The following is a 27978-nucleotide window of genomic DNA, read 5'->3' as shown; positions in this document are numbered from 1 at the left end:
CGAAATTATTTGTGTGTCATTTAAAGGACACAATTCCTTGAACTTGTCGAATGAATTTAATTATTTTTAAATATTGTAGCAGTACTTACGCTAAGGTAAAATGCAAGCGCTATGAACTCTTAAAAAACGAAAGTTCAGCTTTCTCCTTTTTTTTTTTTGTAGACCTTAACAATTTTGCCAAAATAATACACATACATGTACCCAAATGAAATTTAATTTTCTCTTTTCAAAAATCAGTGTTAAATTATGATGAACAGAGTTCAAGTGTTGGTGTGAGAGTGAGTTATTTGGAAATGGCCGAGGATTTAGCGGATAGACTTGACGATATCATTTGTTCCTTTGATAAAGTAATTCCTGGAAACTTTGAAGGAGTTATCCTTACTTTAGGGGTTTGGGCTCTAGCAGGTGCAATTGTCTACTGTATTTCCGTGTTTGTTTCCAACTCTGTTAAAGAGGAGAATGAGAAAAAATTGATTCAAAACAAAAAGCAAAATGGAGATATGCCACAAAGTCCAATCCTGGCTAACGATGAGCAATGGAAGAAGGAGAAAGAGGAGGATTTGATGAAGGAGACTGAGCTTCAACCCAAGGAAAGTCCGAAGGCAGATCAAATGGTAGAGCAGAGAGGGGAAGTAATTGAAGAATTGATTATCCCTGCTAAAGCCTATGTTTGTGGGAGTAAAAAAATAGATAATCCTACAAATGGCATTATACCCTATTCCACAACGAAGGCAGATCTTTTTGTGGGAGAGATCGAAGAGGATATTATATTACCTTCCTTTGCATACAAATGTGGAGATGATTCAATTCCACCACCTCTTACAAGTGAGATAGAGGATGGAGATGAACCGGCAGCAGATTCTCTTTCAGAGAATACTCCTTCAATATCGATGAAATGCAGTGGTTCAGATAAAAAAGCAGTGGAATGGGTTAATTCCTGCTTTGAAAGGCTTTGTGAGGCCTTTACTTTAGATATATTAAAGCAAAATTGGATTGAGAATCTAAACGACTACATCAAGTCATTAGAAGTGGGTCTAAAGGCTATTATTGTTGTACAAATGAATAAATAAATTTTGTATTTACTTCAGGATAAAGTGTCTGTGATTGTAACGGATATCGTTAGATCAACTCATGAAAATAAATGTCCTATTTTCACAAACATTGTTTCCCAAACACAGCAGAGAGATAATATTGTAAGTACTAGCTTTAAAAGTCAGATTGACGTCATAGACTTTTAATTAATGCCATATTTTAAAGTAAAAAATAACTCTCTATAACAAAAAACTAACTTATTAAAAGATATTGTTTCATCTCCTGTATCTTTAATATTAAATACATATATGTATACTTTTACAAAGGTCTGACTACATAGATATGTATTTGATATTATTAATATGGAATCAAGGTCTGCACACATTAGCTCAAATTGATTCCAAAAGTTGTATGCTGTCAAATATAACATCCAACATTTTTTATGCGCTTTTGATGAGGACTTAGCTCAGTCATTTTAAGTCAAAACAATATTTATCTCCTTAAATCCCAGCATTTACTTCATTTAAGTGTGCCGTGTGCTACATAGTATATTTTAAGCGTAGTCCTCTATTAGATAACTCTTTTTACATTCATTATTAGACCGTCACAGCAGATATCAACGCAACTCTCATTCTAAAATTAAGTGTGAGCGAATCCCATTCACACTCTAGGAAATATTATACATTCAACATCACGAAATTGCGAGGTCGATTGAGTATATCCATCCTTAATTGTGATAGAATTGTGATAATTAAATTAGACGGATGGCCAGAGGTAGTACTGAGAATCATTTTGAGATCAATAGCTAACCATTTGTTTAATTGTTGTTGTATTTTTAACTAAAAGATTCAAACAGAACTAGATGGGCATGATGACTCCCATCCCTTTGTGAGTGACATTGTTGTCTCTGCTCTTCGTGGAACGACAATGACTCTTGATATGGATGACTTTTTGGAAGGAACGATTTTCCCCGTCTTTTCGAGAGATAAAAATATTCAAACAGATGAAAACCCTCCCAATAGTCTTTTCCAATCTGGAAACACCTTTTTCATAAAGAACAAATCGAAAGATGGAAGAAAGGGCATCAACTCCCGCGCACTCTCAGTTCTTGTTGTAAAGGCTTCTGGTCTCTCAACTACCTGCCATCCCTTTGTTATACTAGAGCTGGATGAACCATCACAAAAGTTCAAGACGGGTCTTAATCAAAGCCTCATGTGGAATGAAGACTTTACATTGTAACTTTTTAGTCATTTGAGTTACTGATTCAGGGGCATCTGCAGGATTATATATATATATTTTTTTTTTTTTTTTGGGGGGGGGGGTAATCAGTTTTTTAATTTGAAAATGAAATTTTTTGGTAAAAAATAAACCTTAAATATTAAATTTACAAACAAATATTCAAAAAATCCACAACCACACACAAAAAATTGAAAAATTAATTTGCAAATATTACATTTTCTGGAAGAAAAAAAATGGAAATATTATATTACATTAAATGTTTCACAAAAAAAAATTCCATATTAAGTTTTTTAGTAAAAATCAAGAATTCCTTAATCCTTAATCCCCTGCAGACGTCCCTGCCTTTGGGGCTATGTATTTTTCTAATTTATTTTTGTTCTAGACATTTGAGTCCGCTCAGTAAAGAGATTCTCTTTGAAGTTTGGGATATTGTGGAGGGAGAAGAACAATTTTTGGGCCTTGGGATTGTTGCAATTGATGAACTACTCATTTCTCCAAGTCAAAGACATGTTATACCTCTTCAAGGAAGGCCTTTTGCATCGAGAAATGACACACACAATGGTTTACTCACAATTCAAGTAAGTCTCTCTGACTTTTTTTTTTTTTTGCTACTTTGTAAATAAAATACTAGCACTTAAATATCCTTCCGAAAAATAGTTTAGTAAATGTCAATTTTGCATTTTTAGAACGTTTTATGTGTTAACAATGAAAAACATGTTATTAACAGACTGTGAACGTATTTGATGCCAAAAGATGAAAAATAAAATAAAACACATTCAAACAAACAAAAACTGAAGGAAATATAATTGTATTTTAATGGAAATAAGTAAATTTACTTTCTTAGTTTGAAATAATACTTTGATTTTAAGAGGAATAGAGATTTTAAAGGGCTGAACATCTACTCTTCCCCGCCTTCCCCCCACCATATTAAAGTTTAATTAAATGATTTATGAAATCTATATCAAACATATTCTAGTTTAGAGTTATGCTGAAATTAATGTTGTGTCGGTCCTTAATTAGGACTGAAAACTGCAGTCTCGTCCAGTTCAGTCATAATCGTTTAGTACTGTATACCACTTATAAATTTGATACAGTTTGGTCCTTGATTATGTCACTCAGCTCTAATACTTTAAAAAACAGTTCCGGTACCGACGGTCTTAAGGACCCATAGGGGGGTCCTAGGACTGGACTGGACATGCCCGAATAAATAAGAACTGACACAACGCAGCCTGAAGCAGATATTATGAGTAGTCAAAATCGTGTGTATAAAGGGCATGTTAAAAAAAACAAACAAAAACACCACAAATCAAATTGTTAGCCCTAACAATTTAAAGAATGTTCTTGAGGAGATCAGCTTCAATCAGCTGTAACAAGGGAGGAGGGGGAGAAGGAAATAAGCAAGGATTTTGGCAATAATTATCCGATGTCGATTTCCAATTCTACTCTGGAGTCCAACAAGGACTTACAGTTATGTATAAGTCCACCACAACAAATCCTTAAAGATTTATACTCCATCTTTTAAGAGCACACATGAATGTTTGATCAGGATTTGAATATAAATTTATCCATTTATGAAAGGATGTTCATTACTCAGGAATTAGATAATAATGACAACTGCTAAGGAAAAGAAAATTCATTACTGGGATTTTCTTTGTGGCAAAAATCGTTTCTTTCATTTCAACGGTTTCGCTCTCGGTTCAGATTTATGGATCTTGGTTCCGATTTTTGGTCGTATTCCTTTTTTATACAGGCTTAATTTCGTAACAGGGACATAAAACAAGTGGGTTCGGGCCCAGAAAAGGATATTAGATACAAACAGGGCCGTAGCTACCTTATACCCAGAGTACGTAGTGCCCATGTTCCAGTAGGGGCCCCGAAAGCTAAATTTGCTTAATGCAATGGTTTTCAAAGCGAGGCCCGTGAGTTGAGGATACGGTGATCGCTCTACCCCGTTTTTTTCAAAAAATACAGGATGTAATAGACCCCTGTACTGGTTTTGAGACTTAATCAGTAGAACAACTATTCAAAATTTGGTGAGGATTGTACTATATCTTATGTTGACATATTTGGATTAAACAAATTGGATTATTTTCATTTTATTTCATAACATAAACATACATATATTGCTTAACAAATCTGAATCAATTTCTATTTTCTTTAAATATTGAGACTTCACCTTTAGAACAAGTCTTTAAAAATTTGTTGAGGATTGGACTATATCTAATGTTGGCAAATTAGTAAATCTGAATAATTTATATTTTTTTTAAATATAGGTTTTAATCACATAGAGTTAGATGCCATATTTTATAATCTGATTGATTTTTTTCTCGTTTTTGATGTACCTACATAGTTATTGCAAAGCTTTGCTTCCCTCTCTGCGCCATCATTTACAACAGATATGTTTTCCACGATGGATTTTATATTAATATAACTATTGTTTGATTTCCATTTAGAAACAAGTGTCTGTAAATAATCAGAATTGATATTTAATATTCGAAATTTATTCCAATTATCTGGCATAATGACTTTTGACTAATCAGTTGTATTTTCTTCAGGTTTTCAGTGTGAATTTTTGTTTTCCTAGTTCCATTTATATGGGGGCTTCTATTTCGAGAATTTTGCTCGTAATCCTCACTTTTGCCGTTTCATCGACTGACATACTAAACAATGCTAACAATGAACGTTATACATTTTTATATTCTAGGATAGTATGAATTAGATTTAAATCATGTATAGGAGCAGAAGTTAAAGACTGGGTAGTTATCCACCAAGAAATACAACAATATACAAAGAAATGTTTTTTAATTTTTCCGATTGTCCAGGGTAAGAAACAGTTCCTTGAGGCAATACATTTATTCGAGCTGATAGTAGTATCATTTTAATTGAGTATAGCCTTTTTCCCATCCATCGAGTATTTTGAAGAGTTCCAAGTCTTTCATTTTTTTTTTTTTTTTTTTTTTTTTAATTTCAGAGATACGTCACTAAAATAAACAAGTGTGAGCTGAATTAATTCTTTAAAGCCCCTTCTAGAGTAGTCAAACTTTAAAGCTTTCTTTCAAAGTGAAAATATCATTTTTTTTTTTGTTAACATTTTTCATCTTATTCCAAGTTTCTTATTGAGAGACTAACTGTGTTTTTTTTGTGGTTTAATATTTCAAAACTTTTTTTAAATTTTCCAAATAAAGAAACTTCAGGAATTTTGGATACTTTAATTTTCAATGCATCACAAGAATTTAAAAGCAATCTTTCTCCAATATGATATCTACAAGCAACCCACAACAAATTTCTCTTCAAAAATTGTTGAATTGATATTGAATCTGCATATAGTTTCCCACAGTTCGATGGTGTTGCGTCAAAAACTATATCCCTAACATTTTTGTACATTTCGAATCACTCAATAAATTAAAAGTAGTCTTTGCAATTCTCTGGCTGAGTAAATCAATTGTTTTGTATTCTAATGCAGGAAAACCAAGTAGTTTTACTCCACCAATTCTCAAAAGAAGTATGGATACTCTTTTTTCAAAGCAATTAGGATTTTCAAGAGTTTCCATGACTTTTCCATCCCAGTGCAATGGATAGAGGTTTCCAAGAACTTCGCACCTGTTTTGCAAAACTAGTAACGGTTTCAATACGATATTTGTAGGATTGAGCATAATTAAAATTAATCTTCTTTAAGTAGGCGTTGATTGCTTTGCTGACGTTTTTTCTGTCAATGCTGTGACTCAAACATGATTCCTGACGGAATAATTTGAAAAAGATAAAACAACGAACTAAGATTTTTTTTTTGCAAAAAAATAAAGATCGAAAATAAGAATGTGCCAACACTAGATCTTCGCCAATTTAGCCTCAGTATATCAAACCTCAAGACTATACAAATGGCCAGCAAGATCAAAAGAAGTTGGGACAGAGCGATTTACCTAGTGGAGGGTAGGAGGGTAGGGGGGTTGCAGGAAGATGGAGAATTGAGGATTGCTTTCAGTCTTCAAATAAATACCCATGTTTCGTATAAAGGGGGCCTCAGCTAAAATGTGTGAGTGTAGGGGGGCTTGGCATCTATAATCTACCCCACCTCTTCCATTTTTTATGTACTCCATCTACTTTTCCGTATCCATAAGAAGGCCTCAGCCATTTGGAAGTCAGATAAAACTGTATCACTGACGACTTAAAAACATCATTGGAAAACACTGCTCCAAAAACAAACAAAAAACTCAGAAAATTGATTTATTGATTGCAGCTAATTTATTTTTTATAATACTTATTGTATTTTCTTTATATATTCTATAGAGGAAAAAAAACACAAGAAACGAGACCGATAAGCAATATATTGGTCCTTGAAGCCGGAACCGCTTGTACCGCGAGACCGATAAGGACACACCCTTGTTAGTTAGTCAATACTCAATTGTGATTTGACAGTAGAGATAATTTAGTACAATTTAATTTGGGTTCAATACATGAGTGATCAGAACACTAACCTAGGAAAATGAGAAAATATGATAATAAATATTGCTGACAGAAAATACTAACGTATAGTTAATTTTTATGATGTTGGTATTATACACAATTTTAATAAAATAATTGGGACGTACATTGGTTATCACAATTTCCATATCAGTGCTACCTCTCTAACACAAAAATGTATATAGTATATACATCTTATTTTCTTAAGTTAGCAGTCTATGTTTCTACTTCTTTTCAGTGAATCAGTGTTCTCAACGTTGATTTGTTGAATTAGAATCAGCTCTTGTTAATTGTTCAACAATTATTAAATAATAATTCCATTGTTTAGAAGAATTGGCCATCTACCAACTAAAATTCAAATATTTTATTTTTTTGGAAAAAAAATGTAAAAAATACACAGCTATTCACAGAGGAATTTTTTTTTTTGGGAAAAAGTTTAAATATCCACAGCTATAGACGAAGAATTTCAAAAAATCTATAGCTGTATACAGAAAATTTACTTTCTTGGAAAGTTTTGGAATCATATAAATTTCCGATATATTTTTTTTCTTGAATTTTCCAAAAAGAAAATTCCAAAATTAAATTTCAAATATTATTTTTTTTTTTGGAAAAAAATTTCAAATATTCTTTTTAAAAAAAAAATAAAAATTAAACTTCGAACATTAAAGTTTTTAAAAATCCACAATTATAAACAAAAATATTTGAAAAATTAAAATATAAAGTTTTTGGGAATTTTTTTTTAAAAATCCACAATTATTAATAGAAAAATTTGAAAAATTAAATTTCAAATATTTAAGTTTTTCCGAAAAAATTTTAGAAATCCAAAATTATAAAGAAAAATATTTGAAAAATTAAATTAAAAATATTATAATTTTTTTTTTGAAAAAAATTTCTAAATTAAATTTCAAATATTTAAGTTTTTGGGACATTTCCAACAAGCTTATCTTTGTAGCCTATATACTTTTTTCAATAACGTTTTTTTGACATGTCTCTAAATTACAACACCTTATGTAAATATACCATTTAGGATTTAGTAAAAGTTTTTTATTTATTAATAAAGTGTTAAGCTCATTTATCTCATGACAATATATTTCATATCATTTCAGTTTATCCTCTCAGAATTGAATAAAGATGTTGCACTCAATCGGAGTTTCGAGCAAGCAGCAGTTTCTTTAAATCAATCAAGTGAGTAACGTAACAAAATTATTTTTACATCAATCCAATTAAAAAAAACAACGAGATATTTTATTATTTGATTGAATCCATAGGTTTACTTGGAGTAAATGAACACAAAACCATCTTGAAAAATACAAAAAGGGTATGCAATAGGTGATAGATAAAATGTGTAAGAGAACCTCTTCTTTATATTCATGTAGGATGGGTTGAATGCACCTTGTGAGGACTCAGAAGGCTCTGAAATGTCTATGGGAAAGAGTAAGTGTATAATACAGTCAATAATATGTTTATCTGTAATGAATAAACCAAATTATAGTGATTATGCAGCTAAAAATTCATTCTTAGAATGTATTTATTAATATTAAATGAGAGAGGAGATATTTTCTTTTATGTTAAACGTAGATGCTGAATTGTATCAGGTTGGGATTATTTGATTATTTAGTTTCCGTCATTAAGGAGATGAATCCCCACTTACTCGAAGTCGGAATCGAAAGAAAAGGAAATTGGTGAGCACGCTCAAAAAACGCATCACTGGAAGATCCTTCTCTATCGGCAGTTTTGGAGATTCCCGTGATACAAGCTCAGCTCGAGCTAAGCAAGATGCTTTAGAACAATCCAGATCCATTTCCGCAGATCGAGCTTATTCCCTCTCAAACGTGAATGTATTGGATGGTAAGGGGGATTCAAAAAATCATGTTTGACCAATTAAATATCATTATCAATTAGGAAAGTCAAACTTAGGACAAATACAGGCCATATCCACAGGCACATTTATATCAGAAGAATCATCCTTGGTAATGGAAGTTGATGAAAATAACATTAAAAAGTGAGTATCCTTCAATATCAGATTTCTCATTTGATGATTGATTTCTCCAGGTATTATCTCATTCCTGCGGAAATTGCTGCCAAGGAGAAGATATCAATGAAAGGAACAAAGTTACACATATTCATGGACCACATCTTTGTGGCGAAGCATATCAAACGTGGAAAGATGTGTGAAGTTTGCTCAAGTAATATTCCTTTTCGTCTGAGGAAGCAGGGCTACATCTGTCGGGATTGCCAACTTGTGTGTCATAAACCCTGTCATATACAGGTTGCAACCCATTGCTTAGAATCATCTCTACCTGCAATGGATATGTAATTTCACCTTTTTTAAATCAAAATAATCTAAGTTAGCATTTATTTAATTTCAGATTGCATATCAAAAAGGATCTCTAAGTAGAACAAAATTATATTTCATCCTATCGTTAGTTGTATGAACTGACAAATTTTTCATTGAATAAATTATGTTCAATACACGGGGTGTCCGCAAGGGTGGCTGGAGGGGCTATACCCCCCCCCCTCCCAAAAAAAAAAGAAACTTTTGCTGCTTACAAGAAAATGTAATATTTGAGTGTTTTTTTTTTTAATTTAATATTTGAAATTTTTTTTCGTAAATAACTGGAGATTTTTAAATTTTTTGGGAATAACTATGGATTTTTGATTTTTTTGGGAAATAATTTAATATTCATAATAAAGTTTATGATTTCTTTTTGCAAAAAAATTACCATTTGAAACTAAATTTTTTGTGAATAGCTTTGGATTTTGAAATTTTTTCCAAAAAGCATTAATTTTTTAATTAAAAAATTAAAAAAATCTAAAAACCAATATGATCCTGCGGACGCCCCTGAATACTCATTTCTAATTGAAAATATATTTGTTAAAGATTAATTTCATAACTAAGCACTTATTTATACGACTACAATGCATAAATAAATCCATTTAATAGGTACAAGAGTGTAAAAAAATTAGTATTCATTATTTTCTACAATTTAGCAACACATTATGAAGAAAAAAGTTTGAATTCATAGTATCAAATAAATGTTTCAAGGAATTAATAATCAAAGAGCGAGTTCAATCCAGAGAAATACTATTATAGTCAATATTCGAAGCAGGACACAACTGTGAAGGGCTTTAATTGTTTTCATTCCCTCGAATAGGAGCCGACTTTGCTTAGAGTACAGGACGAGTCTTGATACATAATTCATTGGGTTGAATTTATTTATTTTCTTCGTTCAGGACTGTACTAAGTATGAGATCAGTGATATTGTAGATAAGTTCGCGATTGGCTTCTTTCGACGCAAATACATTCTTGACAATACGCTTGAAGGACTGAGCTAGAGTAAAGTATAAATTATAGTAACTATTGAAGAATATATGACAGGAGCGTCCGCAGGGGGTGGGCAGGTGGGGCTGTTGCACCCCCCAAAAAAAAAAAAAAAAAATTCTGTTAATAGCTATAGTTTTTTGAAATATTTTTATACAAAATGTAATAATAGTAATTCAATTTTTGGATTTTTTTTTTTGAGCAGCTGGGGATTCCGATTTTTTTTCCAAAATAATTTAATTTTTTATGAATAGATATGGATTTAAATTTTTTTTAAATATCTTCTCAATAACTATGGTTTTTTGAAATTTTTTTCGAAAAAATTTCATATTTGAAATTTAATTTTTTTAATTAGTATCCTAAAAATGTAATTTTTTGTGAATGGCTATGAATTTTTGAAATTTTTTGTGAACAGATGGGAATTTTTTTACTTTTTTTTTCAAAATAATTTAATCTTTTGTGAATAGTTATAGATTTTAAAATATATTCAAAAAAATTTAACATCTTATCAATAGCTTTTTTAAATTAGTTTCCAAAAAGTTCAATTTTTTGGGCATAGCTATGGATTTTTGATATTTTTTTCCAAAATAATAAATTTTTTTGTGAACAGATGGGAATTTTTGACTTTTTTCCGAAATAATTTAATTTTTTAAAATAGCTATGGATTTTTTAAATAGCTTTTCGATGGAAAAAATTTTTTAAATTTTTTAAAAAAAAATATTTTTTTTAATATTTTTTTTTTTAATTAGTATCCTAAAAAAATAATTTTTTTAATTAGTATCCAAAAAATTTAATTTTTTGTGAATAGTTATGGATTTTAAATTTTAATGTTTGAAATTTAATTTATTTTAATTAGTATCCAAAAATATATATAATCTTGCAGACACCCCTGTTTGAGGTTATTATTACATGTACACTGCTCTTCAAAACAGGATGAGGACACATCAAATTTCTCATACCACAATATTTGTCTCAATTGCATAAAAATTGCTTTCCATGCATTCTCATTTGTCCATGATGCGAGTACATCCTCAATTAATTCATCTACTGTATTTGATAATACTACCTTTGCAATGTTGATCATAAATTGGGACTTTAACCATGCGTATTTGCCCTTCATTTCATCCACAAATAAAAGTATGGAAAGATGAATTAACTTTTCTGTAAGGCTCTCTGTTAACTCATCTTTAAACATTTCTGAAAAAATTTAAGAAAATTATATGTACATATTATATACACAGAATGCACGATCAAAAAGGGCGTGTTGCAAGAGGTATTTTATCGCTCTTGTTTTAAGCGATACGATGTTGAGTCATGAAAATGAAATAAAGTCTTCTTTATAAATTTTATTTTTGTTCGAACAAAATTGATTCAAAACGACGCCGAAAGAAGACAAATGAATAAAGGCTAATACTTTTCTTGATGCTCAAAGTCCTCCTGAGAAAATTGCAAGCAATATAAGATCAGACAAAAAAAACAAAAAACACCATTGCAGAATTGGCAGAATATGCAATAGCTTAGGAGGGGAGTCGATTTTTAGCCATAACTATTCACAAAAAAATTTCAAAAATTATATTGGAAATATTATATTTTTATATAAAAAAATTTCAAAAATCCATAGTTATTCACTGAAACTAAATTCTTTTTACAAAAAAAAATTAAAAACTAAATTTTTTCAAAAAAATTTACAAAAATTAAATTTTGGACAAAACTAAAAAGATGATTTTTTGAAAAAAAATTACAAAAATATAATTTCAAATATTAAATTTTTGGAAAAAAAATACAAACATTAAATTTCAAACGTTTTTCACGGAGAAAAATTTCAAAAGAGAATAAATTTTTTTGCTCTGCTGCATGATTTGCCCGAGTGACAAAAAAAATTCTAGTAAAAAGCAAAAATTCCTTAATTTGGTGTAGGGTGAGGGCCCTCCATCCCACTCCCTGCGGACGCCCATGATATGAGTGGTGGTAACTGAGACTTTTAAGGAAAATTCATTAGCCAAGATTAGCGCCAATCCCAAAATTTGAAACACAATTTGAATACTTTTGAAGCACATGGCATCTAGCTTGTAATCTATCATTCTTACCTACATTTGAATAAAACAAGGCTTTATTTCTGTTATGTATTTCATATTTCCTTTCATGTTCTTATCTTCTTGTATTTTCTTGTATGTATTATAAGTACTGTATTTTACGTAGTATAAATAGTCATGTATTTTGTAAATATATTAGAGTATGGTTTTGTATTATAAAGAATACAGATGTTCCTGTAAATAAGTGTTATATTATTCCTCCCCGCCATTTCTTCTTCTCATTTGTCTCTCAGTCATCCTGGATCTCTCCTACTATAAATAAGTTTGTATCTCTCCCTCGTCAAGACACAACAATTTCATACAGCCAGAGGCTGAAAATAATGGAAAGAGCAAAGAAGTTGAGATCTCGGATTTTAAAGAATTATGTGTCCACGGTAAAAAAATCGAATTTGATGCACTATTTTTGATTCGGCAACTTTGAGAATAAGGTTAATGCTATTCCCCACCCCATCCTTGACTCGGTTAAAACAGTCATCATATCCGGCTGAACAAATCAATGTCTGTCATAGTTTCCAACACTCTGTTGAAGCTTTTATGGAATTTTGAAAGTTCATTAGTATATGTGGCCGTCAACTCAAAACCAAGCTATAATGATTTTGACTATGTTTATAAATTATTGGGCTATATGTATGTATATATACATATGCATTATACATATATTGAGTAAAAAATAAATAGCAATTGTCTCCCTTCTTGATTTTATTCAGGATTGTTGAGCCACCAAATATAGATAGTGGGGTGTCAAATGGGTGTACTTTAGTTTTCGGTTCATAACTCTTCAGTTTTAGATATTAAAAAGAATCTTTTTAATACTTAAATGTAGCCTATACTATGGCCTATCAAACTGTTTAAGTTTTATCAAATTTGTATGAGTGATTGTATGTTTTTGGGGCAATATATGCTTTAAAAAATATGAACGGAAAAAAATGAGCTAAGCTTAAGTTTCTGAAGCTCAAAAAAAATAAAAAATAAGGGTATTTATTTTTTGTATAAACGTATTCCATACATTCAACCATGAAGTTTCAGGACCTATAATGATTTTTAAAAAAAATCTAAATAAGATTAACAAAAAAATCCCTTTTTCTAACGTGGGGTCAAACAAGGCTTGCCCAAGAGATGGAAAGGGTACGACTGTTCAGCAGCTGCATATGTTGGCCTGAGATTAACCCGGGTGACCTCGGTATAAGTCATCTCTTTGCAGTGCATTTGAGCTAAAGAGCTCCGACAATAGTGCGCCCATTCCCTGGCTCAAGAATAAATTAAAAGGAAGCTAATATATGGATATGTCCAAGGTTACGTCATGATGAAATCGGGGTTGCCACAATTTTCAATTTGATGTACCGTACTTACTGCTTGGCAAGACAGACAGATTATAGAGTATAACAACTGTACTCTAACAGTAACAATCAAGGAAGGACATATATAGCTCCTTTTGGTAAAAGTTATACTCTTTGACGTCAATATTAAAAAGTATAGTGGAAGTCGAACATCCTTCGAAAAAGCGTTATGGTTTAACCTTGTATTTCTATTAACCTTGGCTATGTGAACAATTTGTGCAGTATACCTCAAAAAATGTTTCAAGTCCGTCACTCTTTCCAATGCCCTTCTTTTGTACGCATCCTTGTTTCTTCGAGTTAAGATGTTGTTTTTTCCTCGATATAAAATAAAACATGAGAAATTCTTCATATTATTATAAAATTGTCAATGTTTCAATGTTTCTTTTTTTTAAATAATAACTTCTACACAAAAACGGTTAGCTAAAACATAATTAACTTTCGTGTAGGTAAAAGTCTTTACATGAAACTAAGTTATAATTTTTTTTCAAAAGCTATACATTTTTGTAGTTATATTAAAAAAAATCTGATTCACCCATTTGACCCCACATCTAACATCAAAATACTTTTTCTGTAATTGCAATTTTCTAGATTATTTTTCAGTTACATATACTACCGTATAGCTGAAATTTATAGGTAATACATGTTAAAAAATTCACTCAATTTCTTGGGACAAAACCTCCAAACACAAAAAAAATACCCGGTGTTGCCTGGGACATTCAGAAATTAAAATTAATTGAGAACTCTTCAGCCTAATATAAAACAAAAAATAAAGACCTTAAAATTTTAAGAATTATTCTTGCTGTATGTTGGCATGTATTTTTGCACCCTTTTTATATAAAAAAAGATAAAGTACGTTTGTCCAAAGTTGCTCGGGACATTAAGAAATTAAAATTAATTCTGAACTCTTCTGCTTTTTTTAAAAAGATTTAGAGAAGAAAAATATTCAAGTTGAACTATCGTATGAAATAGTCCTTTGCTAGTCAAAAATTCGATTTCACAACAATGCTATTTAAAGGCCACCATGGCCTTGAAGGCTAAAAAATGTTACCAAAAGCATCTTTTGAGGTTTAAAAACCTACAATAAAATTTTCAGCAAAATCCATTCATTGGTTTGGGCGTGATTCCTGGACAATCCCACACAGAGACAATCGCATTTAATATATGTATAGATGACTTATTTCAAAATTATTCACGTTCAATATTGCATTGCTTGACCCACTCTTTTTGTCGTGCACCCTACACTGAATATATATTTATATAGTAGTAATATAGTGAACCTTTTTCGATAAACTTTTTGTAATTGTCTCCTCGTTGAAAAACAATGACTTCATTCCCATTAACTTTTTTACACTCTTCTTTATTAGATCTCATTTCTTCATGTACTGCGCAGTTTAAGTTAATTTCGAACTCAGAGAGCTTCAAATATGTTTATTATTTCATAATAAACATAGATTACAAAGTAAATAAATATTTCGCTCACCTCATTGGCCATGGGGGAAAAGTTCAGTCTTACTGGTAGGTGAAGAGAATTATCATCCTTATCCATATGGCCATTTTCAAGGCGCTCTTTAATTGAAAGATCTGATAAAATCCCGGATTCTAATCCTTCATTTGATGTATCCATATGTTCGATATCTTCCTCGTGAACTAATTTATATATAGGATTTGATTTAATATTCGTCCGTATCAATGTAATTACCTGAATTATCATCCTCAAAGTTTGGTAGTCTGTCTTTTATACTAGCAAAGACACCACTGACCGTCTTTGCTAGAAACTTTTGGAGAAATAATGTAAAAAAATAAAAGATCAAGCTTGAGTTTCATATAATTTACTTTATCTATTCGCTGACCCTTGTCAGCTTTTCCCAATTGTAGATCTATTTCATCCGTTGGATATTTTAAAAAATGCTTCACTTCAGAGGACGTCGAGGATTCATAGTGGTGAATCAATTTATCTAGCCAAGATTTTAAAATGTCTAATTTGTTTTGATTTAGTGCTAAGTTTTCGATTTCTAATTGGAATTCCAAGTTGTATTTCTTTCTTAAATCCTTTTCCAAATTTACAAATTCATTATAGGATCGAGTTGTTTGAATTGTTTTCGTTGTGTACTCGAATTGATTTGATGAGGGCTGAAAGGAATGAATGTATGGCTATTCATCCTAGACTAATCTTATTATTATAAATATTTCATATTTTGACTTAAATCCCTCAATTAGGTAATATATCGAAAACAAAACTGGGAAAATTACTATGACACTAAAACACTGAAAAAATAGAGCTAAAAATTGACAAGATAGACAAGATTTAAAGTTTGTAACAAGTAGAGTATTTCTTTAAATAAACTTATTAAAAATTTGTGCTACTTTCATTTTTAATAATTAATTTTTAACGGACCCAATGAACTGAGATTTATTTGTAAGTCTCATTTTGACAAGGTGATAGTTCACGATATTCCTTAATATTAATGAAAAAGTATTTTTATTCTTGTCAAATTTGGTTGTTTAGGTCCACAAAATGGCCGACATCAACAATTGTGACGTCACATGAAAACGCTCTATTTAATGAAAAATACACTTTAAAAAATTTAATTTAATTTGAATTAATAAACGTTCAAGACATTAATACAAGGCAAGAATAGAACATGGGCATCGTTACTATTTATATTACTTAGTTACTTTTTCTGTCAAAAACGTTGCTAAGCCATGACAAGAGCGTACGCGGGGGGCTGGAGGGGCTGTAGCCTCACCTAAAAAAATCAATTTAAGCATTTGTTTTCTAAAATAATCGATTTTCCTTTATAAAGAAAAGGTCATTGAAGTAAAAAAAAATTAAGGGTTTTTTCTTTAAAAAAAAAGGTTAATATAGGAAAAAAAAAAATCCTGCGGACGCGTCCTCCCAACTCTTGTCTTTTTACACCTCCATGGTAATCTGACAGAACTTTACTTATTTAATCATTTTTTTTTAAACCACAAAATAATATTTTACCAGTTTGTAACTCATTTACCAAACATTAAGAATCCTAAAAAATCATGTGGTTGACTTACGACATTGGATGAGGTTTTATTTATAATAACAGCATCATAAATAATAACATAAGAATCGAATCCTTCCACTGACAAATTGATGTTGAAGAACATGCGCCCATCTGAAGGTATAGTCAAACTTTTGTGCTTTCCTTGTTCCTGTAAGAAAATTGTGAATGCAAGTACAAGCAACATGAATGAGTATTGGTACATAGCTATTTTCTTTCTCTTCCAAAAGCTGACGAAGCTTGATAATGGCAGTGTCCATGTCCTCACTCTCTAAATTATCATTTTGTATTTCTTCATCACTCAAATCAATGACTTGTGTCTGTTCATCATCTGTTCTTATCTCTGCGTTCGGATTGCCACTAGGCTCCGGAGTGGAATACGTCTTGGAAGTGTCTTTATCGTTATTAACACTCTTATTCAAAATATTTGGTAAGTTGATTGAGGGCCTTTTCTTGTGTGAGCCCTCTATAATTTTGATGTGAGTATTTTCCAAATTATTTTCATCTATATTGAATTTCTCAGAAGAGGGGACCTTCTTAATCTTAGACTTCTTTGCTCCCTCAATCTCTTCGTTCACTAGTTTTTTGACTGCAAAGTAAAGTAAATATTTATACATTATTTTGTTCTAAGTTTAAAATTTGTAAGGCAACAACCATTGGGAGATTCATTTTTTTTCTTATTAGATGTACTTGAAATATTTGAAATCCTAGTAACGAGTTGCTTCGACAAAATCTCAATAATGATTAAGTGATGCAAGGAACAGTAATTGGTATTAGCATATTTGGTATATTTTGTTCGATTCCCAAACTTATTCAAAACGGCAGATATAGCTGAAACATAGTAGTCATGCTCTGAAAGGGTTCTCATGAGTATGGGATGACGATAAACTGGTTTCGAGAATTTTGACTTTTTTCGTTTCAAATGTAGAATAAACAAATTAGATAGTTTGATGAGGAAATTGTCCCAATTACGACTTTGAAGGTTTAATAGAATCCCTTTGAATATGATTCTTAACTCTTCCTCTACCTCAGCCACAAACTTGGATGGTTCATCCGTACTTGTAGAGTACCAATTCAATATATAGTGTTCTGTTATTTCCTTCACCCAGGCCTCAATTACGGCTCTTTCCTCATATTCCACTTTTAGAAATGATGGTTTTTTGATTGATTCCCAAATCTGAGTTGGGAATCCTAGAAGACGGATTTCATTTCTTAAAACAGATAATTTGATGCTTCCAAGATTTGGAATAAGGCGATCTGCAGAAGAAAATAAATTCATATATTCATTAAAAAAATACTATTAAACTTTTATATGATTCACCTGTAAGTCTTGCTGAAGTATATGCTATTGCTATGAAGATGAACAAATAAATGTATTGATTAATAAACTTTCCACTGATGAGGAAGTCTAAAAACAAGGATGCAACAATAAAGGACCCAGAAATGAACTGAATATGCTTTACAAGTGTGGATTCATCGATTTTGTTGATGATTTTGTCTCTTATTATGTCCATTTTCAAATGAGATAAGTTTCCAGCTGTAGTTTATTCATTTGTTTAATATTTTACAACATTACTATATCAAAAGGCTTTCTCATAGCCACTATATTCCTCTCTCACTCTCTCTCTCTCAAATGTACTTTTTATTATTGCTCACTCTTTTCTGTAGTACAAGCATTAAAAATCCTATTTCCAGGAGAATCCTTCAGCACTCCAACTATTGTGTATTGCATAATATTTATAACGTGCGTACTATATGCATACCTAATATATAAAAATTATCTATAAAATTTGATTATGTAGTAAATATATTATACTCTAAAAATGTAGAAACCTGTATAGTCAATTCGGAAGAACTCTTCATAAAGAAAGGTTGAGTGATATGTATAGTTAGTTGCGAAGTATATCGTTTCAAACTTCCCCATCTGCCATCATTTAAATCACTTTATTTTTCGCTTCAGCCCTACTTCGACACTAGTATTCGTTGCCCCGATATAATTATAAACAACTTTTAGGACAATAATGGCTAAAATCAAAAGGCTCTTCCTTTATGTTTAAACACTTAGTCACAACCTACATTCAAAAGGTTGTTAGATCAATTTGTGTCAAGGTTGATAATATTATGCATATACTAATAGGAAATAAAAAGCCTGAAATGGTTTTTGACGTTTCATTACTGTTTACCTCAATACGTCATCAGTCAAGCTGTTCTGATTTAGTATTTTTGGAATAATGGAGATCAGCGATGGATCTTTTGCATCTGAAAATCAAAATTCTACGGAGGTGATTCCTCAAGCTCAAGAATATCCACTAGTCAATGGGGGTCAGAATGATAGACGGTTAAGCAATAATTACTATTATTTATACATATTTTTCATTATATTTTATCAACATAATTCATTTTAGCATCCACATTAACATAAATAAAGCACCAATAGTCATTGGATGTAATCGGAAATATCAAGTAGCAACGGCGAGCAAGTAATAAACCCTTTCACAAATCGTTGAATAACTTATCATTCCTTATAATTCCTCATTTTGTTCTTGTAGAAAACCAATGAATGAGTTTAATGTAGAAGACTTATGTCTTGAACTAACAAAGAAATGTGTTAGTTGGAGACGACTTGGTACAATGTGTGATTTTTCATATGCTTGTTTGGATAGACTCTATGGGGATTGCGATAATGATGACGCAATTATGATCCATAAAATATTGGTAAGATGGATTTTATGCAGGGATAAGGAGGCAACTTATTTTGCATTGAAAAAAATCCTTGAGGAATTAGGTCAAGATGCCTCAATAGTCTTTGAATCATGGATGAGTAGGAATTTAGCATTGACATAATGCAATTTCGACATTTGAACTATCCTGAAAAATGAATATTCATATTTTATATACTAAACGTGTAAATATAATTGTATGATTTATTCTATAGAATAGGTTTTAAAAAGTATTGATCATTCCTTGATTTGTACACACCAAAAGTACTACTTACATCTTGAACGCATGGTGTCAAGTCAATTATGACTTCCCTCCTATTTCTAAGATCATAACATTTTCTTGTTCTAACTTTAGTTTCCCCAGGAATGCAATGATTGGAGCAATCACTCCATGAATTCCAGGTACCCCAAATATACTTTTCTAGAAATAATATTATATTAAAATACAATTTAAAAATGTCAAAGTATCGTATACCTTCTGAGAGTGGATGAATGATGGAAGAGGTTTTATTTGAGCTTTCAACTTTCTGAGGTCTGTCTTTCAAGGTCATGATATTCCCCTGTACTGTAAGGAAACACAAAAAAGTCAAGAATATTCGTAACTAAATACCTATTTATGATAGAAAATGGAATCAAAACTCACAGGATTGATATAAAAGAAATGAACCAGCACAAATAAAGGCTGTTGCAGAGGTAAAAATTATAATACAGAGGATTGCATAACTCGTTGATGTAGATCGTTTTTCTGTTAAATCCTCGCGAAACCTTTCGCATTGTATTGGATTTTGATAAGTTCGATCCATATGTAAAACAAAGGAAGATTTTTTACTGGGTAGTGTATAGAGAGTAGCATCATTTGAAATTTTGATAGAGGGGAATCTTCTTGAAAGACTAAATTCTTCCAAGCTTTTTGGAGAGGAAGAGCGAGAATTGTTATTGGGTGATATATTTGCATATTCTTCAGTGTAATTAGGTGTTGATGGTGAGGAGGATGTTGTATTTTTAGATATATCTATATCTTCGTAGGAACTAGATTCATAAGAGGCTTCTTTGAGACTCCAATTTTGCTATAAAAAAATTGTCAGAAATGAATTGTTAATTGTTTGGTTATTCTTAAGGAGTAAGATATTATTATATATTTATTATAGGATGTGAAATGCAATTACTCTATGTATCGAATAAAATCTATGTCGTGCATTGAATATTTTTTCTCACACTTTTTCAAACAGAAAAATTAAACTTGAATTTGATGCTAGGACCTATTATTTGGATGCTAACATTGAAATGTACGGTCGCGGTTGGCGGATTCTGTCATTTTTGTGGGAAGTTGTTGCATAAATTGTGGAGTTATAGAAGGTTAAATAAGTATGCAGGTTAATAAAAAATTAAATATGATACATTTTTGTCAAATATTCAATAGTAGAGTAGTGTGGGATCTAATGGAGCGTTTGGAGGCTTTTCTTTAGAAATTGGGGGAACTTATCAAATGTTTCATGTTAGCATTACAGGTCTTACCTATCGCAGCATTAATTTGTAATTGAAAATAATCTAGAAAATTTGAATCAAATAAAAAGTCAGGTACACTCATTTGACCCCATGGGTGGAGTCAAATGGGTTTAGCTAGCTTTTTCGTCAATAAATAAATAAAATTGATATCTTATAGAAAAAAACTCTAGCTTATTTTCGTCTGAAGACTCGTATCTTTATTTTGATACTCGGGTTAATTATATTTAAGCCTACCATTTTGTGTAGAAGTCCATTTTAAAAAAAGGGAACTAAATTGCCCATCAATTAATATGAAGAATATCCCGTATTTTATTTAATACCAAAGAAAAAAGTAAATCTAGGGAGGGAGAGAGTATGTTGTAAGCGGGGAAAGGATATTGGAAAAAGTGAAATACTTTACAATAACAATCTTTGAAGCACACAACATATATTGTGTACAATAATTTGGACCGCGGTCTAGTCAGGTCCCATCCAGTCCCACTTGTCGTCCCTTAAAGAAGGTAAAATGGATCCCTCGTGAGATCATTGAGTGTGTTTTTCCTTTTTTTTAAATAATTATTACGTTTTAGTCAAATAAATTATATAAATAAGTAAAAATATAATATGTTCGTGGAATATTGTATATAATGAAAATAAGTATATGTTTTGCAAGATATGTGCAATGATCATAGAACATATGTCATATATCTTATTTGGCTTAATAAACCATCGATATTTGTATGAAAAATTCCACAGACCGACAGTCCGAAGGACCGGTCTTAAGACTAGCCTGGACCATATAGATAAGGACTGACACATCACTATAAATAGAAATAGGCATAGCCATTTTTGATTTTACTAATATCAGCCTCATTCGACCCCATGTTAGAAAAATGGTACTTTAGGTAAGTTAGCTTAGATATAAAAAAAATATATAGCTCCGGAAACTTTATAGTTTCAATATTAAATGAACCTATATAAAAAGTGTATCCTTTTTTTTTCCTTTAAGTTTCAGGAACTATAATTTGTGTTCCGTTAATATTTTTTGAAGCATATATTACCCCAAATGACATACAATCAATTATTTAAATAGGATGAAACTTACAGCGTTTGATAGACCATAGTTTGGGCTACATTTAAGTATTTAAAACTATAATTTATATATTTTTTAAATGAAGAGTAATGAACCAAAAACTAAATTACTGTAGTCAAATTAGATAAAATGTTCCGGATCGAACCGAGCTACAGAATTTAAAAAGGGTGGGCCTGCGTATGAGTAATAGTATTTGTTTAACATCTGCCTATTTTATGATTTTGGAGGGAGGAAATTAGTTATGATTAAAGAGCTACATTTAAAATAGCATTACTGGATGATAAATATTATAAAATTACATTGAAATATATATCTGTATTAGCAAATCAAAGTTTTTCTGTCTATTTGGCAATGCCTAACAATCATCCGAGCAATGCCGGGTACTCCACTAGTTTATTATAATTTTATTGTGCATTTTTTAATATACCAAATACTTCAAAAAAGAGCAATATCACCAACAGGTTTTCCGTTATTTATCCTAAATCTATATTTTTTCTCTACGAAAATGGCATGCCTAACCTCTCTACAGATTATTCCTCTGAGTCTGGGGCGTCACTATAATTTTTTTGGTAGTATGGGATGGGCCTTTCTTGGGTCCCTTTTCCTAGTAATATTTTTATCAATTTCTAAAAAATACTTCTTATACATATATATAGGTACTATAGGTATATTTTATTTTTCAAAATGTATTTAGTACTAAAGACTGCAGTCCCGTCCAGTTAAGTCTCGGTACGGTCCAGCTCATTCCTACATATCAGTCCTAAAACTTATAAAGTGTGGTCCTTGATGACGTCACACAACATTATTTCTACTGTATTTAATCATTTCTTGTACTGACAGTCCGAAGTACCGATGATTCTTGAGGACCAGACCCATGGAGAGATAGGAGCGATCCTAAGACTGGACCAAATAATAAGAACTGATACAACACTACGTAGAACGGATTTATTCCATTCATGAGCCTATGGGGTGTGGGATAAAGGGTCAACGTTTGATTATGTTAATGATCTAGTTTTTTTGATAACGTTTGACAATTTTATAAAATGAATTTTTTATTCGAAAATAATCCAAAACTTGTTACTGACATCCCATTTTTTCAGACTCATATACAATTTTCAAGAAGAAGGTTGTTCAAAAACTAATTTGATCAGTTTTTGTACAACTTTTTTGGGGTTCTATAAACATTTGTTTTTGAAAATTTAATCGTCTTTCTGTCTACAACGTATAGACTCCAAAAATACACGTAAATCCAGAATAACTTTAACTGCTAATTATGAGAATTGTAGAGATTATTTGATAAAAAATGTAATACTGGTGACAAGCTAAATGTGTTAGCTGTCGAATTTAATATCATATTTTTTGAGTAACTCGTCGTTCAAGCATAGAAATAGTCAGAAGAATTTCCATCATCGAAGCTCGCCGCGCGGGACACTTCGCACAGGAGATAATTTCCTTCTTCAAATATCCAAAACCAACAGTTTATGACGTGATTAAGGCCTTTAATGAGGATGGAAATACTGAGAGAGTAAAATCCAGACAAAAAGACTCATAGCTGGCTTGAAACGATCAATTGACACTCATCTAGAAACACTAATTCCTAGGCTGGCCAAGGACTGCAACGTGAGCAAAGGGACCATCAAAATATCATCAAGATTGATCTGTGTTTCTTGTCTAGGGTCAAAGCCTCAAAGCATCTGCTAATAGAGCAGATAAGGCAGAAAGTATGAACAAAGGCATGAACAAATGAAGAGCAAAGGTGGTTTTTTTCAACGAGAAAATCTTCACCATTGACCACAAGCATAAACGTAAAAACGATAGATGGAACTATATAGACCCTCATGAGGTCCAACCAGTCATAAATACAAGAATCCGGGTTCGGTTATGTTCCTGGTGGTTATCAGCACGGAGAGACAAGTTATGCCCCCCCCCCCGACTTCTTCCAAAAGGACCAGTAGGTCACCAAGGAGGTCTACAAGTACGTTCTGAAGGACATGGTCATCCCATGGATGAATGAAGTCACTGATGAGAAGCCATATATATTCTAATTCATATATTCATAAGGCCAAGGTTGTCCAATAATTCTTAGGACAAAATATGCCGGATTTTGATCTCCATTTCATTGGCCACCCAACATCACGGATCTCAATCTCTATGGTTTTTACCTGTCGGGCTGGGTAGAAATGATTCCTTGCAAGAATAGACATGCCTCAGATGAGGCCTTGAAGGACCCCATCGTCAATACAATGAAGGACATAGATCCGCACGAGGTAGCAAAGGCATACCTCGCATTCAGACGCCGTGTACAGATCGTTATCGAGAATGAAGGCTTTCATTATAAATAATCATTTTACATTTAATGTGGCTTTCAATAATAATTTTTCTATCTCTTATACAAGTTTAATAAATAGCTGTTAAATTTATTCCGGATTTACCTTGTATACTATGTTTATTGTTCAATTACAAATTAATGATGCCTAGAGGTGAAATTGATAGCTGAGACATACAATGCTAACATGGAAACATGAAACATTTGAAAATTCACCTATTTCTATGGACTACCCTACCCTACTTTTTATCCGTCCAAAGAGCCAAAGCGTCTGTATATTCATTTTTGTAGAATTTTATGTTATATTCCTATCTTCCAGTAAGAACTTGTTCTGACAAAATTAGTTATCAAGGCTTAGATATCTCTGTTTTCAAACTAGTTACCTTAAAGTTCAGGCTAAAGCCTTATGCTATATAGGCAGTTTTTTGTACAAAATAATTTTTTACATAAACACCAAGAGTTATGCATAGAGTGGAGCAAAAACTGATTTACACACCCGCCAAAGAAGCCCTAGCACTCGGTTAAAATAAGTAACCTATTCAATAAGATGTCCCAAGGAGGACATACGCATAGGCTATGTGCATTATTAGCGTAGCATAGCCAGGTAACAAACTAACAAAAGTTGCAAATATATATAAGATTGGTAATTTTTGCTTTTTAATAGAAAATGTTGTCGTTATTCGGGAAAATTATGCCAGAGAGCAAAAGATTAAATATTTGAAATTTTTGTGAATAGCAATGGATTTTTGAATTTTTTTTCCAAAAAATTTAAAAATTTGATTAACTTTTTTGTTAAATTAATGATATTGCTATGGATTTTAGAAATTTTTTGTGGATAGTTGTGGATTTTTGGAAAAAAATATAATATTTGAATTTTTTTGTGAATAGCTAAGGATTTTTGGGTTTTTTTTTCGCAAAATTTCCAAGCTATATATATAATCCTACGAACGCCCCTGCCATTGGTCCGAATAAATAATGATATTGCGAGATAAGATTTTAAAAACTTTGATGCTATAAAGTAAAAATTCAGATTTGAAAGATAGAATTGATTGCAATAAGTAGAGCAGAAAATCCAGTTTAATTTTTCCAGATAGAGTATCTCATTTTGACATCTACCCCTCTTCAGGTTGAATACTTATTTTCATTTAATGTTTCCTGGCTATAAATCTTTTACATATGTACCTCTATATATAGTATTTTCACTGACATTATAAATTGCATCATAATTGAAGTACTTAAAGTTCATATTTTTTCACACATAAAATCAACACATTTCCAATAAATATTCATGAAACTTCGTCAAATGGCTTTAAGAAACAAACAAAATATAACACCTGCATTGATGTGAATGATCAATAATGATGTTTGAATATAATCAAAGTAATATGTTCTAAAAATCTCAAAAAGTGGGTAGATTTGTAAAATTCATTATTTTCTGATCGATTAGGAACGAGAAAAGTAGAATAATTAGAGAAACATATCTTGTTTTTCATAGTAATAGTTAATTTGTGTCTACAATAATATGGAAATAAGATTTTATACCGATGTTAGGGTTAGATATGTAGAAAAACTAGACATTACTAGAGTGATATATTTTTAATAGACAGTAAGGTTTAAGTCCTTTTATTTGTTGGCTCAATTTTGACATGCAATAGTTCACTATTTTCTTTAAACTTAATGAAAAAGGGTTTTCATTGTTATTAAAACTTGCTTGTTTAAGCCCCCCCCAAATGGTCAATTTCAACAATGCTGATGTCAAATGAAAACTCCTAACAGTGCGTTTGATGTATCGTAAATTTGTCAATTTTATGTACTTAAAATATCAACTATGAGGCCCCAAGATGGCTTCGTCTTCAAATATGATACAATTTATGGCCTCAATGAAAACGCTCTAAACAAATAACAACTGCACAAATATCCAGAAATTCTAATTGAAGGGACAATCATTTGTTTCAGCAATTTTATGATTGTGGCCTTCTACTATTTCGTTCATTACTAATTATGCTATAAAAATGATACAACCTTGACTTGGAAAGAAAGAAATAAAAACGGAAGTAAATCTGGGATTATTTAAAATTAATTTAGATCTCACTTTGTTGGTCTTAAATACCATATCTTCATAGTAATCCTCTTTTCTTGGCTTCTCCAAATTTTCATAATTGAACTCTTCGGCATGATCTTCCTATATTATAGCCAGGATAAACTTCAATGTAAATTCACATAAAGTAAAGTACAAAATCACCTTTTCTAAATAAACTTTTGCAGGAACGGCTTGAAAAATGGAGTATTCCATTAGAGAGGATATTAAATGATGAAGAGAAAATAAATACTTGCTATAAAAGCATTCATACCATTAAAATAAGGCAAATATGTAACATTGTACCGATCCAAATCAGTCATGTGTCAACTCTTACGGTATGTAATTTACGCGAGAGTGAAATTTTATAAAAAATATTATTACGATTTATTGTGTGTATAATAATGTATATGTTGGAGGTTGAATGAAGAAAATAAAAGGTTAGGATCCATTTAAACTATAAAATATATTCTTATAACCATCTCCAAATATTTATTTTACAATAATAGAACGATTTCATTATTTTAGAGTGTCCTTATCGATAAATGTACAACTTCAATTTTAACCAATACATTGATAAAGTAAATAATTTATTCTTGTAGAATTTATTGTCTACATCAAAAATTGAAATTAGTAATTTTGAAGTTGTATACATTAATATTCCCAAGCAAATGACTGATGTTGTGTTTATATTTGCCTAAGATTAATACTCTAACATAAGACCTCATAAATATATAGGTGAAATAATTTTAATATTTCTTGCTTAATAATGTTCACATTGTAGGAAACGGGGAATGTCGGAACCTCCTATGCGTGCTTACAATGTAAAAGAAAGCCCTAGTAGATTTATATTTACATATATTATATGTCGATGCTAGTGTCATTGGCAAGTAACATTTTGTTGTTTTCTTAGCTTTCAAAGAAAGCACATGCACTGGAAATAGTAAATACGATTAAACACACACGAGAAACTTATTTGCAAGATGTCTGGTGATATTCAACCTCGTCATCGAAACCGCAAACAACAAAGACAATTATTTAAGGCCGTCAAACCTGAGGAACCTTCTCCGATTGTTGATGTCTTAATCGAACAACCCCGATCAACAATACTATCAAAAGTTGCATTCTGTTTCATTGTGATTTCTTTCTCGTGTGCTTTGGGATTAGTAATCAAGGAATTTCTTGAGGATTCATCCACTCCACATGAGGCAAATGGATCATTAATGCCTAACCTGCAGGGACTACCGGACAATATATATGTTGGTGCAAGTTCGCTCTACGAGGAGACCTCCACATTCATTTCATCAATTTCAAGTACCATTTCATCCCACGTAAAGTCTTCAGAAAATGAATTACTCAATGAGAGTCCTTTAGAAACACAAGTCGAAACACCTCCGTTATATGGAACAGATCCATAATCATAACATTGTTCAAGTGTATTTCTATAAATGCTCAAAATAAAGCCAATCTCATAAATTTTATTCTATTCTTACTTTTCTCTTAAGACTTTAGGGATAATTAAATATGCAAAACTACATTTAGAGTCTATTGTTAATTGTACGTAATAATAAATACTTTTTAAAAGTTCTTTAGAATCATAATATATTATACTTATCTATATAGTAATGATGAGTAATAACTAGATAATAACAAACTTCTTAGTGACTAAAAAACAACATGAAATTGATGTTGAGTTATACAAAAAAATATATCAAAAATCACAATAATATCGTCAATGGTTAAAAAAATTATACAAGATGAAAG

At 31.2% G+C, this 27978-nt stretch overlaps 4 protein-coding genes across 8 annotated transcripts; 2 read left to right on the top strand and 2 right to left on the bottom strand.

Moving 5' to 3' along the window:
* The first annotated feature begins 170 nt into the window (after positions 1-170).
* LOC121132302 (uncharacterized) lies at positions 171-9247 on the top strand. The gene is made up of 12 exons (XM_040727676.2): positions 171-1028; positions 1089-1193; positions 1633-1806; positions 1879-2267; positions 2654-2849; positions 7836-7914; positions 7998-8047; positions 8106-8163; positions 8362-8577; positions 8632-8731; positions 8782-9042; positions 9099-9247. The coding sequence occupies exons 1-12, from the start codon at positions 294-296 to the stop codon at positions 9121-9123; spliced, it is 2388 nt and encodes a 795-aa protein (XP_040583610.1). The 5' UTR covers positions 171-293; the 3' UTR covers positions 9124-9247.
* LOC121132301 (uncharacterized) lies at positions 9069-18257 on the bottom strand. Of its 3 annotated transcripts, XM_071886626.1 has the most exons (11): positions 17977-18117; positions 17835-17921; positions 17168-17770; positions 16717-17102; positions 16527-16664; positions 15315-15611; positions 15181-15256; positions 14962-15128; positions 14759-14897; positions 10961-11248; positions 9069-10061 (listed from the first exon to the last, which is right to left on the bottom strand). In XM_071886626.1, exons 3-11 carry the CDS (start codon positions 17379-17381, stop codon positions 9943-9945), a joined length of 1824 nt encoding a protein of 607 aa, XP_071742727.1. In that variant the 5' UTR covers positions 17382-17770; positions 17835-17921; positions 17977-18117; the 3' UTR covers positions 9069-9942. The 3 variants fall into 3 exon arrangements, with proteins under 3 accessions (XP_071742727.1, XP_040583607.1, XP_040583608.1); XM_040727673.2 differs by having other exon boundaries at positions 17835-18257; XM_040727674.2 differs by having other exon boundaries at positions 9069-10056; positions 17835-18241.
* Positions 18235-27695, top strand: LOC121132300 (uncharacterized). 3 transcript variants are annotated; one of them, XM_071886628.1, is made up of 4 exons: positions 18684-18851; positions 18919-18993; positions 19063-19228; positions 27128-27695. In XM_071886628.1, exons 1-4 carry the CDS (start codon positions 18745-18747, stop codon positions 27206-27208), a joined length of 429 nt encoding a protein of 142 aa, XP_071742729.1. In that variant the 5' UTR covers positions 18684-18744; the 3' UTR covers positions 27209-27695. The 3 variants fall into 3 exon arrangements, with proteins under 3 accessions (XP_040583606.1, XP_071742729.1, XP_071742730.1); XM_071886629.1 differs by having other exon boundaries at positions 26999-27695; XM_040727672.2 differs by lacking the exon at positions 27128-27695 and having other exon boundaries at positions 18235-18851; positions 19063-19450.
* LOC121132298 (uncharacterized) lies at positions 18864-26553 on the bottom strand. Its single transcript, XM_040727671.2, has 6 exons — positions 26380-26553; positions 26230-26319; positions 19877-20300; positions 19709-19798; positions 19509-19654; positions 18864-19381 (listed from the first exon to the last, which is right to left on the bottom strand). The coding sequence occupies exons 1-6, from the start codon at positions 26428-26430 to the stop codon at positions 19343-19345; spliced, it is 840 nt and encodes a 279-aa protein (XP_040583605.1). The 5' UTR covers positions 26431-26553; the 3' UTR covers positions 18864-19342.
* Positions 27696-27978: the final 283 nt, after the last annotated feature.

Source organism: Lepeophtheirus salmonis, chromosome 2, assembly GCF_016086655.4.
Source record: "Lepeophtheirus salmonis chromosome 2, UVic_Lsal_1.4, whole genome shotgun sequence".
Classification (NCBI taxonomy): Eukaryota; Metazoa; Arthropoda; class Copepoda; order Siphonostomatoida; family Caligidae; genus Lepeophtheirus; species Lepeophtheirus salmonis.
The sequence above is the reverse complement of the archived record's forward strand: the minus strand, read 5'-3'. Positions and strand labels throughout refer to the sequence as shown.